At 36.3% G+C, this 13,775-nt stretch overlaps 3 protein-coding genes across 6 annotated transcripts; 1 reads left to right on the plus strand and 2 right to left on the minus strand.

The window, feature by feature from the left end:
• Positions 1-115: 115 nt before the first annotated feature.
• On the minus strand, positions 116-3,762 carry LOC140807257 (UDP-galactose/UDP-glucose transporter 2-like). Of its 3 annotated transcripts, XM_073164037.1 has the most exons (7): positions 3,145-3,762; positions 2,652-2,680; positions 2,346-2,547; positions 1,149-1,391; positions 964-1,065; positions 613-720; positions 116-486 (listed from the first exon to the last, which is right to left on the minus strand). In XM_073164037.1, exons 1-7 carry the CDS (start codon positions 3,268-3,270, stop codon positions 253-255), a joined length of 1,044 nt encoding a protein of 347 aa, XP_073020138.1. In that variant the 5' UTR covers positions 3,271-3,762; the 3' UTR covers positions 116-252. The 3 variants fall into 3 exon arrangements, with proteins under 3 accessions (XP_073020138.1, XP_073020136.1, XP_073020137.1); XM_073164035.1 differs by lacking the exon at positions 2,652-2,680 and having other exon boundaries at positions 2,346-2,486; XM_073164036.1 differs by having other exon boundaries at positions 2,346-3,017; positions 3,145-3,283.
• Positions 3,763-4,557: 795 nt separating this feature from the next.
• LOC140807076 (dehydration-responsive element-binding protein 1E-like) lies at positions 4,558-5,438 on the minus strand. The gene has a single exon (XM_073163745.1). It carries the CDS (start codon positions 5,349-5,351, stop codon positions 4,677-4,679), a length of 675 nt encoding a protein of 224 aa, XP_073019846.1. The 5' UTR covers positions 5,352-5,438; the 3' UTR covers positions 4,558-4,676.
• Positions 5,439-7,454: 2,016 nt separating this feature from the next.
• On the plus strand, positions 7,455-13,399 carry LOC140807075 (uncharacterized). 2 transcript variants are annotated; one of them, XM_073163743.1, is made up of 7 exons: positions 7,455-7,658; positions 7,733-8,172; positions 8,495-8,680; positions 8,980-9,087; positions 10,216-10,419; positions 10,493-12,351; positions 12,677-13,399. In XM_073163743.1, the coding sequence occupies exons 1-7, from the start codon at positions 7,583-7,585 to the stop codon at positions 13,209-13,211; spliced, it is 3,408 nt and encodes a 1,135-aa protein (XP_073019844.1). In that variant the 5' UTR covers positions 7,455-7,582; the 3' UTR covers positions 13,212-13,399. The 2 variants fall into 2 exon arrangements, with proteins under 2 accessions (XP_073019844.1, XP_073019845.1); XM_073163744.1 differs by lacking the exon at positions 7,455-7,658 and having other exon boundaries at positions 7,993-8,129.
• Positions 13,400-13,775: the final 376 nt, after the last annotated feature.

The raw sequence follows: 13,775 nt of genomic DNA on the forward strand, positions 1-13,775 counted from the left end.
AAAAAACATTGCACACAGAAAAAAATAATTTAAATTCGTACGAGTGTACACGAAAATACACAGTTTATACATGTTTTCTTTGAAACATTATACATGTGAAGAAAAAATTAAAAATCAATTTATATTAAAAAATCACAAAGTAAGAAAAATGGTAAGCCCACGCATCCTCGACCAATCTAACTTTTGTTGTAAATTTTTTTCCCAAAAAATGAAAATATGATAAAAGAAAATTCAAAATAAATTAAAAAAAACTCAGACTAATGGCCTTTTCTCCTCATTTTCTTCATGGCCTTTGTTTTCGAGTGGCTTCTGCATGGCGCTGGCATCACGCATTACTGCTCGACTGGGAAGTTTACTGTCTGGAAGGAGCTTCAGCACGATTCCCATGGCGATTAAAAGCAGTCCAGAACCATGTTGTTCCGTAAGAGGTTTTGTAAAAATTACAAATGACAACAGCAAAGTTACTGCCTTTCTTGCTGTTGTTACCTGTATTGAAATGCTCCAACAGTAAGAAAATGTATCTGGTTTTTCTGAGGTCGTGTAATCGAAGAAAAGAAAGTCGATCTTCCAATAATACTTGGAAAAAAATTCCGAGGTAGGAACTAAGCTTACCATAGCTGTCGTGGCTGCACCGAATAAAGCAATGAGTGATAACACAGAGACTTGACCAACAAATGTAGCCATTGATTCGAAGATTAGCACGCCATAAACGTAAGGATGCTGCAACACAAAAGCAAAGATGAAATGCAAGCAAAATTCGGGACTTCTGGTCTGTGGAGGTAAGTGGATGCCCGAACGGCTTGAATTTCTACTAGACAGTAGCTACTTATTAACAGGCATTCCCAAACCAAATCTTTCTGTTTCACTTCCAATCTACACTTTTTTCTGTTCTTGTAATGAAGAAATGAAACAGGTGGAATGAGGAACATGTCGCCTGAGGAAAAAAAATTGACGAATATTTACCTTGTAACAAGAGTTCCATGCCTTGAACAACTCCCCTGTCAATATCATTGGCGGCAACAGGAAAGGCATACCAACCACAGTCGAACAAAATAGCATTTCCATCTGTTTAACAAACTTCTTAAAATTAAGCATCCTGGTTTCATGCTCATGGTTCTATAAAAAGAAAGGAGATAAACTATAAACACCTGACTAGTTTCAGGATTCATAGTAAAAATTGCTTCCTGGAGGTTACCAAGAAACGCATCCATGACTAGAGCACCTGTAATCATCACAATACCGATGGCACTAAAGTTTGGAGAGGAGTTGGCATCTGCTAAGGTGAAAAGAATTAAGCCAACAACAAGAAGTGTTGCTGAAATATATTCGTGAACAGGGTATTTTCGTCTCAAGCCAGGGATAAATGTACCCATCACCATCACTGGTAGCACCTGTTCTCCAACAAACAAATATACAAATGAATTCAATAAATTCAAACTAGATGCAAATTTGAGCTTAAAAGAAACCGGCAAATGTGAAATATTTGGCAATAACCCACTCTCCGTTAAGCCAATATACAGATTGGAGTCAAAAGAAATGCTGAACATTAAGTATTTGACAAATTGGTGTGAAAAGAAATGACTGAACATGACCTATTTAAAGATCACCAAAACTTCATGATAGCAATACACAGGTGGGAACTCGGAAGAAACCACCAAACATGAAGCATTAAACGAACATTAACTCTCAAAGACACTAATAATATACAGATTGAAACTTGAAGGGAATGGCCAAATGAGAAATATGTAAAATGATAACCAGTTCTGTATGATACCAATATACAAATTCGAACTTGAAATAAATGGCGAAATGCATGACCACAACCTCTCCATAGCCAACATATATCTTCTCCTTCACAGTTGTGGATTTTCCAAATCATAAATTAAAATATACTTTGTAATGCGTTCAAAAATGTCGTATTGGTTGTGCCTTCTAATAAATATAAAACGTTAAAAAAGCTAGAAGCCAAAATTATGGCTTTTACGCTTCTGCTTCAACTTTTCTTTTAAAAACTATCACAAAAATCCAAAAATAAATTAATTCTGCTTTTCTGAAAAAATACTTAAAAACCTGATTAGGGAAGCTTAAAAATGGCGGGTTGAACAAGAACCAAACCAGAAGCGCCACGTCAGAGCTTACTAACTAGCCCGCTGAACTGTAACGGATCCCATCCTATAAAATACTAGTTCCCATCATTTTGAATTCAGAACCGGTTCAAACCAGGTCGGTTACATCCGAAGCAAGCTTCAACTTAATAAAGCGATGTTTTAAGGAAACCTAGAGCATATTTTTAAGTGAAATGCTTCAGTATCGATGCTGGGGCTAGCTAATTTAATGGTTTATACCTTTGTAGACTTGAACATGATCTGTGCGGGATAATTAAGATAAGCTAAAGAACCCTTCGTTAGCCCATGAGAGCCCATAAGAACAGCGGATAACTTGACATACGTTTTCCATGGATTCACCATTTGCTTGGTCGTGAATCCCTGCAAATATATCAGCACCATATATACAAAACCTTGCACAAAGGTAAAATACCATCCATAGATGCAAAACATCGCAATTCCATAATGTATCAGCACCATTCTAACACGGTTCTTGATCAAATATGTGCAAATAGAGTGAATTGAAGCTAGTACTAATATACGTACCTGAATTGTAGGCGATTATATACATACTCCTGCAGTAAAAAATAGCGAAAGCTACATTCACTCTACCTTTCGTAATACATTACATTTAGCAAAAGACAAAGGGCATAAATACTGGGCTACAAATAAATAAAGGTAAAAACAAAATGTTAACCACCTCCTTGAGTAGAAATTGAAATTTTCATGATCAACCCTCAATATTTAAGTACTCCCATTAAAACCAAAATTTTGATTCATTTTTTTGGTGAAGTCGGTAATATCAATAACCAACCTTGGTAAAATAATACTTAAATTAAATAATAAAATTTGAATCCTCAACTACAATCACAAGCATCTTCTTCAAAACAAACACTCCAAACACCCATTTTCCTGGAAAAGAAACATAGTAGTCATACAAATATGCAAAATTAGCGGCGGAACAAGAATTTAATCAGTTTTTCAAAGGGAGACAAGGGTTTTAAATTTTACTTTTAATCCCAAAAAAACTGTGAAATACCTCACAAATGCCATTGACAAGATAACCAAAGAAGAAACCAGAGGAACAGATCAAGAACTGCTGCCAAGTGGGTCTATCTGTTAATGATATCCCAAAGAGAGACCTTGCTTGATCTTCCTTCTTCATATCTGTATTTTTCCTCCCCTTAACCAATCAAAAACATGAAAATTGAACTAAAAGTCATTGGTTATTCTAATATTAGTGGGCTTTCTTTTAACTGTGGAGGAAACAAAAAAGGCTGGATTTTTATTAGCAAAAAGGCTTTCTTCTGAATGGAAATGAACAAGAAAGGCATCAGAATTGAGGAAGCTTCACTGCCAATCTTTTCCTTTTTGTCAAATTACATGTAAATTTGTTCTTGAACATAAGGAAATTTGGTCCTGTATGCAGAGGAAAGTAGAAGGATCTGAGGAAGAGAATCTCGTGAATCATCAAATTTGATTTCAATATGAACATCCCAGGATTTTAAATTAGAGAAATAAAGTCAACATATTCTTAAAATATTCAGTCAGTCGGTACAAAATGAAAACACCACGAGTTTACAGTTGTTTTTCACCTTTGAAAAAAACACGGTTTCTTGGCAACTCACCTTCGAAATTTCTTAACTCAAAGGGAACCTCGTTTTGTCTCTTGCTTCTTATTCTTTATTCCTTATCGTTACTTAATTGTTTATATTTTTAGAATAAATAATAGATGTTTGTCTACAAGTTCTAAATGGTTTTGACAAGAATAGAAGGGAGCATTCTTTTGGAGATGGTGTTAAAAAAATTATTATTATTGAAAGCATGCCAGTAAATAATACTCTAAAAGTCTCACGTAATCCGTGCTATGAGTTTTGATTCATACTTACAATAAAAAGTAATATATTATCATGATTCAAGTTAAATAAGATATTCGTCTGTCAAAATCATAAAAATTTTGTGATAATATATTTTGTATGTATGTTATTTTAAGTTAGACAAAATTGATACGATGAAATATTAAAACGACAAAAAATATATTTAAAAATGTTCAACTGAAATAAGCTGTTTTTGGTGACCAAATAGTCAGACCATTACATATCAATAGATTTGAAATAGCATAGCTTTACATGTTTAATATATTGGCTAAGTACGTATTCATTAATGTCAATTATCGAAATTAAATATATAATCACAAATATAAAATACAATGATCGGATCACTGTTACGCAGTGGGAGTTTGTGTTGCTCGCAAGTTGAATGTGAACTCAATTAAACCGACATATTTAAGTATGTTTAATTTAAAAAACAAGATATTCAAGTGAAAACACAATGGTCAATTGGCCAAGGCCATCCACCCAATTCTTAAAATTTGGAACTTAGCTACATTTGTTTTGTTGAACTTATTGATATGTGTGGAAGAAAAACGGATATAATCGAATGGTAAAATTTTCTAGTTATAAGATTTAGTTATCACAGATTATTTCGAACGATCCCGTAAAAAACCAGTAATGACAACAAATTAAAGTTGTTCTAACTAAAATATCTATAGGCACAAAAAATAAGTCCCTTTCAAATCGAGTAGCTCCATAATTCAATCTCAGCATCACTTTCCCTGTCATCCCAACTATAGCTCCTATCCAAGAGCTCCGGAGACATCAAAACCTCCTGATCACATATGCCTCCTGCAATATTGGTCTCAAAGATATCCTTGTTCCCAGAGGTATTTCTTGATTCCACGGCATCCACGTTCTGAACAATCCTCCCATCATCGCCGCCGCCGCCCTCCTCCCACAGCTTCGGCCGAAAGGCCTCGGCTGCCTCCATCGCGGCTTTTCGAATATCTTTGGCATCCTTGGACGAAGGAGTCGGCTGTAGCCATACCGAGTCTGCGAAATTGAGACATGCCGTCTGACCCCTCAGCGCCAATGCCGCCACGTCGTGTGCTCGCGCTGCCATCTCCGCGGTTGGATATGTCCCCAGCCAAATCCTCTTCTGCTTGCTCGGCTCTCGCAGCTCGCAAGCCCACTTCGAGTTCCGTTGCCTCACGCCACGGTACACGGGGTGGCGAGTCTCCTTGAACTTCTTCCTCCCCGCGCGCTTCTTCGGCCGGCTCGATGCCAGTTTGACTTCCTCGTCGGAGTGCACCATTCTGCGCTCATTCGTAGCAAATCTTCGTGATATTAGAGAAGTAGTCGATGCATCATGATGTTGACCAGGGTCGGATGTTGAACTTGATGTATCCATGTTGATTTGACTTTCGTTGTAAAGTTTTGATTTGCTGTATTTTGTTATTTTTTGAAGTTTGTCAAATTTGTAAGAGAATCATGAATATATATATACATTTTGATTTAAGAACACGGAATAGAACCAATTGGCGGCTCAGTTTGGATCGAGTCTTAGTCACCAAGTTACTTACTGCTTGCAATGTTGCAGCCAAATCAATATCAATTTGACTTCGACCCCCCTTTTAAATTTTAATATTTTTTTTTTAATTTCAAATTTTTAATCATAATTGGGTTTCTTCTAAAATTAATAAAATATTTGAAAATTGATATATTAAAGTAAAGTAAAGTTAAATTCCTAATTATTTGCTAGAATTTTATGTATGATTGGCCTGAAGTTGAAATATTGTATTAATCAAGAAATAGTGAGGAAATTGAAAATTAAGATTAGAGTGGGTCTCATGTGAGACTGTCTCACGGATCCTAATCTGTGAGACGGGTCAACCTTACTCATATTTACAATAAAAAGTAATACACTTAGCATAAAAAATAGGCAAAAACTTGTGTGAGACGGTCTCACGGGTCATATTTGTGAGACGGATATCTTATTTGGGTTATCCATGAAAAAGTATATTTTATAAGAGTATTACTTTTTATTGTGAATATGAGTAGGGTTGACCGTCTCACGGATTAAGATCCGTGAGACGGTCTCACATGAGACTCACTCTAAAAAATAATATTTTTTCATGTATGACTCAAATAAGATATCCGTCTCACAAATACGACTCTTGAGACCGTCTCACACAATTTTTACCTTAAGATTATAAAAACACCGAGACTAAAGTGAATACAATTAGGATAAATTTGAATTTAATTAAAACAAAAGGTGGAGGACTAAATAAGAATGACTCACGTTATAATGACATAATATTGTTAATTAGTAGTAAGTAGAGAATGACGTTTGCATGTCGTGAGTTACTATTTTCACCGTGTAATCCATCATTCGTTAATCACGTGTAAATTCAGTGTAATTTAAGATCATGCAATAATCTTTGCTTGGAGAAAGGCCAAACGGGTTGAGCCCGCACGGGTTCTAGGTTAGAGCGGGGCAGATCCGCTCGCAATAATATGATTTTATTTTTATTTTTTAAATTTTTTTTAAAGCTTTTTGCAGATAGATATTTTTTATTTTTATTTGGTTTACTTTGAATGAATTTTAATGATAAATAATTTTGTAATATTTTTTTAGGTTTTTTTTTTCATATTTTATTTAAAAAATTAATTTTATACGTTATTAATTTAAAGTAATATTTTAAAATATTAGTTGAACTATTTGATTAAGAATCATTTTCTTATAATTTCAAATATTTTCAGCATTTTTGTATTTAAAATTATTTTTAAAGATTTTTTCAATTTTTTAATAAACGGATCAGTCGGCCTAACCCGTGGTCCAAGACGGGTTGGGCTAGGTTGGCAATCTAATTGCTCCCATCGCACCGTCTTATGGCAGGTTGAGCTGGGTTGCGGGCTGGCCCGCACCACAAGCTCGTTTTTACTTATTTTGTTATTTTACAAGTTTTTATCTGAATTTTATTTTGTTTAAATGTAGTTTAATAATTTTTTTAGATGTTTCAGAAATACTTATATGTGCATATATTTGCTTTTAAGATTTTATTTGATTAATGATTTAGTAAAAATTTATGATATATGGATCTAGCTAGTTTGGGCTTCGCTGTATCAGGCCCAATTTTTACAGTCTGAAAACAAGGTCTCAAAAGGAAAAGACCCCAATTAAATGTATTGGGCTAATTTGGGGCCGAGGTCTCACACTCCAGCTCTTAGGAAATAACCTTAATTGAATGAATCGCTCAATTTTTTATTTAAGATGGGCTGAAGTCTCGAACCCCAATTAAATGGATTGAGCTTTTTTGGGCTTAACCTTTATCCGACCTAATTTGTTACAGTAATAAAATGATGGGCCCAGGTTTCAAACTCCAGCCCCTTATGTGAAACCTCATTAAATTGATTGGGCTTTATCATTATCTGGCCCAGTTCCTTAATCTTAAAATGAAAACATGGCCGCTTAAGAAAAAACCCCGATTAAATGGACCGGGATAGTCTTGGCTTCGCCATAAACCGGCCCGATGCTACCATCTTTAACAGTTCCACTCCCGCTCCCCGCCCCCTGCGCACCAAAAATTTCGCCGAAAAGAAAATTCACTCTCTAGTGTTGTTTGTTGTGTATGGGTAGATATGGAGAAAATTCCGGCGGCATGCGCTATGGAATGGAGCATTCAGCTTCACAAAAACCTACGTTCCAAAGAACCTGGTAATTGACTCTCGAAAAATTGAATTTTTGTTTAGCTTCTTTTTGTGTGTTTTGAATATTTATGACTTGTTCAGGTAAAAATATTGAAGCTTTGGAAGAAATCGGCACTCATCTTGAGTGGTGGAACAAGGAATCGAGACCAACGGTTTTTGCAGAGTATAGATTGTTTGGTTTAATTCCCGGTGAGGAGAAGCTTTTTCTGAACTCCATTTTTCTGCGTTTGGCAGACGCATTTAGATTAGGGAACAAACAGACTAAAAACGAGGTTGTGAAACTTTTCTTGAGACTTAGAAGGTGGAGGAAACGAGATGGCGGGGAAGGTATTTTGAGCAAGGATAAATTGGAGAATTACTTGGAGTTGTTAAGGAGAGTAAAAGAAGTTTTTGATAATGGGGATGCTGAGGAAAGAGTTTCGGCTTTGCTGATGTTTGGTTGCTGGGCTAATATTGCTAAAGATTGTGCGGATATAAGGTACATAGTGCTGTCCAGTTTGGTGTCCAGTGATGTTCTTGAGGTAAATTATTTAAGTTGCCAGGAATTTGAAGTTTCAGTAATGGTGTTTGTATTTGTTCAATTGATTATGCTATTGATTGTACTGTGACTTCTTGAGGAGTCTATAGTTCAACCTAAGTGACTAGATGTCCATGCCCAGTATAGTATTCGATCATAGTGTTTGCACTTTGCAGTACTTAGCTTTACGGGTTTCTATCATGAAAAGCTACTTGTTTTTCACGTGCTTGGGTCGCATGAACCCGCTAACAGTGCACACCATATATTGATTTTTTCAGTTTGCTCTTTGTTTTATGATTATGCACAAATTGTTATTATATTTGCAGGTAAAGGCCTCTTTATTTGTGGCTGGATGCTTGTGTGAATTGGCAGATGACTTTGGTAATGTTTTCTTGGAGATGCTAAGCACGATGCTGAAATCACCAGAGATAGTAAGGGACGTAAAGTTAGCAGGAGCACGGAAATTTTGCAAAATGTGGTGCTCATTTTCACTCGCAGATAAGGCATATAAGGTTCAGAATCTTGTCATCTTTCTTTACGCCTACAGACAAGTTCATGTTTTCATTCTTTTCCTATTTCATGATATCTCTCTTCTCTCAAGGAATTAATGCATATTAATCCAAAAAGCATGCTTTCAGGAGAAAATTCTGAAATCAAGACTTTGTAAAAATTTCTATCTTTCTATGACCAAATTTGTTAAAATAAGATGCCTTGTGCCACGTGTGGACATGTGTCATCAATTGAACTGCATGTATGCTTGTAATGATTTGATATGTCCGGGCACATTGCTCTTTTTAACTACTCATTACAGACAGGTTGCAAGCTTCTAATGGATTCTTCAGAAGATGACTTCTCTGCCATTATGTTGATTTCACTAACCAGAATTGCTTTTAGTTGGAAGCTTTTAATTCCCAGTCAGGTACAAGTTACTTCTATGTTTTATATATTATTGCTCTTAGATCGAAGCTTTGAGTTGTAGTTCAGATACCAATTTGCTTTTCTATTTTATGTATTAAAACCACGACTTTACTCATGTAACTTCAAAACGTCAAGGGTTCAATGAGGCACCTTTTATCTTCCCTATACCCAATGAATACTTTAAAGCTACAGTGAAATTAAGAGGAAAGAAAGGACTCCATAATGCTATGCTGCAGGAAAATAATGCAAAGTGATACATTGTTGTGTGCAAATCCGAGTAATTGCACGGATAGGTTTTTCTGGATTATCACAGATACCAAATTTCAATACCTTTGCCGGGATTTCTTTTCTTGATTTTTCTGCTTTGACTTTCAACAATTCAAGGTTGTTTAATTTACTGCTTTTTTTTGATAGGAAACATATATTTATTAATTATAACAATCCATTACATAGGAAGCGGATGAGCTTTTCGCGAAGTAAAAAATAGTACAATAATGAAATTAAAACGAAACAAACTTCCAATCCCTAACCACGTCTGAAATAGCTAGATGACCTAGTTCTTTGATATTCCTTGTTGACTGCGCCACCCTGAATTTCAGTAGTTCCCAAACTTTGTCCTCCGAGTTAGACGAGTCATTGAAAATTCTGTTGTTTCTCTCGAGCCATATTGTCCAGAATGTGAAATGAACGACCGTATACCAGAAAGTATTCACGATAGCCCCCTTTCGAAATCCCGGATCTATGATAAACATATCTTTGGCCCTCCTCGGAAAAATCCAAAAGAATCTCAACTCTTGCAGTCTTGCATCACCTTGATCCAAATGCTTCTTGAGAAAGAACAATGCACCAATAAGTGATCCTGATCCTCTTCGTGGTTTTGGCATAAGCAACACCACTGTGGCCGTGACGCACATGATGGCCATCTTCTTTGCACTGAATTAGAGGTCTGTAACTTGCCCAAAGCGACAATCCACTGAAATATGTTTGATTCAAGCAAAATTCCAACCCAGTTGATCTGTTAGAGAGGTCTCGCATTGATTATTGTGGCCTGTGGTTCAGAGATTAAATGTTTAATTTTTCTCCAATTGCTTTATCCACCATTGTTTACATGATAATTTATCGGTTGCAGGTAGAATTGCTTACAATGTTTCTGAGTGAAGATAGATCTTTGCATTTACGAGCTACGTCGTTAAGATGTCATCTCTTCATCTTAGCAAGAGGAGTTTGGAATTTTTCCTCAAGTGCAGACATGGTCCAAAAGTTATTTGAGATTCTAAACATATCTGAGTTTCCAGTCATACAGCAGCGTGACGCTTTTAAAGTCTTACATAAGGTTTTTCCTACTCTTCTCATATGGAATCATGACACTGTTTTCTATGAGTCTCATTTGTTATGATTCTATGCAGGTTTTTCTACTTTATTCATCCACCATTCCTTGCATGGAGCTTCCTGAAATTTTTCTGAAGCTATTGGTGGTTGTTGAGAATATGGTACAATCATCCATTGTGTCAATCAGAGTGTTAGCTGTTAGTGTTCTGTCCGATCTCTCTGAAAAGGTTTTGGGACGAGCTGATATAAAATCGAGCAAAACTGGTACCAGCCTGGCTTGCAAGGTGATCTCATTTGCTTTAGATCGAATCCTTTTCCTGCTAACACCAATGGTGGAAGTTGAGCAGCATGAGTTTTCCTCAAAGCTTGAGATTAAAAGCTTTCTTAACCTTTTATTTATCCTGGTTGAAAAGCATTCTTATCTTTGTTTCACATTACTGAAAGAAATACACTTATTCATAGGTAAACTAACAAGTAAGCTTGACAATGTTGTGGACACTGAGGAAACTGCCTCCACAACTCATGAGCCAATCAAATCAAACCTCATGCTTTATGTGTCAAAAATTTTAGTTGCTTGCTTGAAAAATATTGGAGAAATTGATACTGAAATCTACCAAGTTTTGGAGGCGTTGAAGCTTCAGGCAGAAAATATGATTCACTGCAGTTATTTTGGTCTAGATACCATCATGAACTACTTCCTCTTGTTGCACTTGCATGTCAACTACATCGATATGACAGAAAAATGTATGTCTTCCAGTAAAAACTCGAGTCCGTTATATGTTGATGCAGTTCTTCAGCCTGATATATCCACTATTAATTGGGTGAAGAAGATATTGGGAAGTAACAGTTACTGGTCTGCTTATAAAGTTGGAAAAGTTGCTGCATGTCAGGGAGCATGGTCTACCGCTGCTTTTATATTTGAACAACTCGTGCAAGTGGTTAAGTCTGCTTCCTATTTCTGCTGGTTGAAATCCTTGGCTCGGTTTTCAACCTCGGAAAAGCAGATGCAAGCATTATTTTTACTTGACCAAAGCACCTCTAGTTGCCCGTCGGAAATTGATTTTGCTGAAAGACAAGGCATTGGCTGGAAGGTCAAACACAATTACATGGATATTCTTCTTGGAACTCACAATATGCTTCTATCATCAGAGGAACTACTAGAAACTTCTGATATGGGTCATCTTTTGAGTTTCCAAATATGGTTTCTAACCATAAGGGCGAAGTTCCTAGGAACTGTTATTGATGTGATGAAGCTATTGGACACAATTTCTTGTTTTAGAGATGACCCTCCACCCATTGAACAACTGGAAAGATGCATAATGTTTCCATGCGATTCTACATCTCGCACTTTTGGTTCATTGATGTACACGTTGACTGAGGTCTCCTACCGGATGAAGAAATTAGCTCAAGAGTTGGATTTATTGATTCTCTCTTCCATCGGCATGGATAGGCAGAGTGTAATGATTATTGAAGCACTTGCACTGAGTTGTTCCCTCTTGGCCTTTACTGCTGGTTTTGTTTTCCTAATTCTGAAGTTGCATTCTTCAAAAAAAATTCAAATTTATAAATCTGAAAACTCAGATCAATTCCATGCTTTACTTGTACAAGATTTGGTTGGGCGATTGAGGCAAAAGGATGCTCATACAAGAAGAGATCTTCTTTATCTTTTGAAATCCTTTGGGAACTACAAAGGCCATAATTTTCTAAGGTTTCAAACTCAAATTTCAGTTGCTGGTTATGAATCTAGAGTCCTGCACAAACTTTGTGAGGATTCCATTACAGAGATTGTTTACTTGCAAAAAGAGGCAAGCCAAGTGCAACAATATGGTGATGGAATCGTTCAGATTATTAACGATGGATGTATACTGTTGTTGAATGTTATCTCAAAATTGTTTTCAATCTCTTTCCGGTCTCCGAATCACTTTTTTCGAGTCAGGTATGTTGAAAGAAGAATTACTTAGAAATTCTAAACCACAAGAGGCTAGTTTATCTTGTTTTCTTTAATATCATGCATATGCCAAAATGTTTATATTGATAAAGCAGCAGTCCTACTAATATCATAATGTTTGAAAGAGATCAATTTCTTTGTCAAATACAAAATCTATTTCATTACATGGGCAAAGATAGTGTTAACCTCTCGGCCTTCTATTCTCAAATTTTTGTTTTGGACTTTTGCGGCTTAAAGCGTCTGTATAACTTCATAGGCTTAGGCTGTGTTGATGTTTGTCTAATTCTTTTTAATTATTGTAAACACAATTCAGGCCTGCTGCTTCCTTTGAGCTCTTTGTGGTTGATGCGGATGGTAAAAGCCTCAACAATATATCTGTTTTGTCAGGGTTCCATCTCTCCTTGAGTTTGTGTTTTCAATTGAAAAACTTGCCATCTGGCGTGCGAGGTCCACTTGCCAAAGTCTGTTGCATTCTCAACTGTAAACTACATTATCAGATTACTGAAATTGGAGATTGTAAAGGGAAAGCCCACTTCAGCGGGCAAGATCAAGAACTTGATGATATGATGGGCTTGAATGAAAAGCTGTATAGATATGTCTTTGGCCCTGTGGAGAGTAGCAGAGACCAAGATGATGATCGTCGCATGGTAACTGAATGTGTGTCCTTCGAACTTAACGAACAAGGGCAAGGATTCGCCTCTTGTTTGCTCGATGTTTCTGATTTTCCCGTTGGCTCTCACAGAATCAAATGGCTGAGTGGTTTTATTGATGGTGGGGGTTCTTATCGGTGTCTGCTTCCACTAAAAACTGGCATGTTGTTCTCGGTTCAAGATGCGACCAGCGTCTGATAACCTTTTGAAGAGCAGGTAATTTTTCAACCGAGCTTCGGTATGTACATATGAACAAGAAAATTAAACTTGTGTTTCTTGTACATATTCTGGATCCTATTTATTTTCCCTTGGTTTCAAATATCATGGTTTTGCTGTATCTAGCGTACTTGGTACTCCACAGTAATTTCATTCTCTAGTTAGACTTATTTGTGTCAGTTGATTCCTCACATCCAGTGCCGATTAGACAAGGCATTCCCATTACTTGAAAGTCATTCTCCACAAGTACAAATCAGCGATGCCTCCTCGATTAGAATAATTTAGGATCAGTTTGTTAAAATGTTTGCCTAGAAAATTTATTATAGCCATTGAACTCTCCCATGACTATGCAAATAAAGAGTTGCCTACAATTTAAAGCGTTTGTTGCTTTAATTTCTTATTTCACTAGTGATCATTGCCGACTTGTTGGACTGTTGGATAGGCCGGTCGGTCGGTCGTGGTAGCTTCAAGTCGGCTATAATTAATTCAAAGGCAGTACTTTTTTTATATTATTTTTCCTAGTCTTCGTAAGTTACAATATGAAGG

The sequence above is a fragment of the Primulina eburnea genome, chromosome 12 (genome assembly GCF_022965805.1).
Source record: "Primulina eburnea isolate SZY01 chromosome 12, ASM2296580v1, whole genome shotgun sequence".
In the NCBI taxonomy this organism is placed as follows: domain Eukaryota; kingdom Viridiplantae; phylum Streptophyta; class Magnoliopsida; order Lamiales; family Gesneriaceae; genus Primulina; species Primulina eburnea.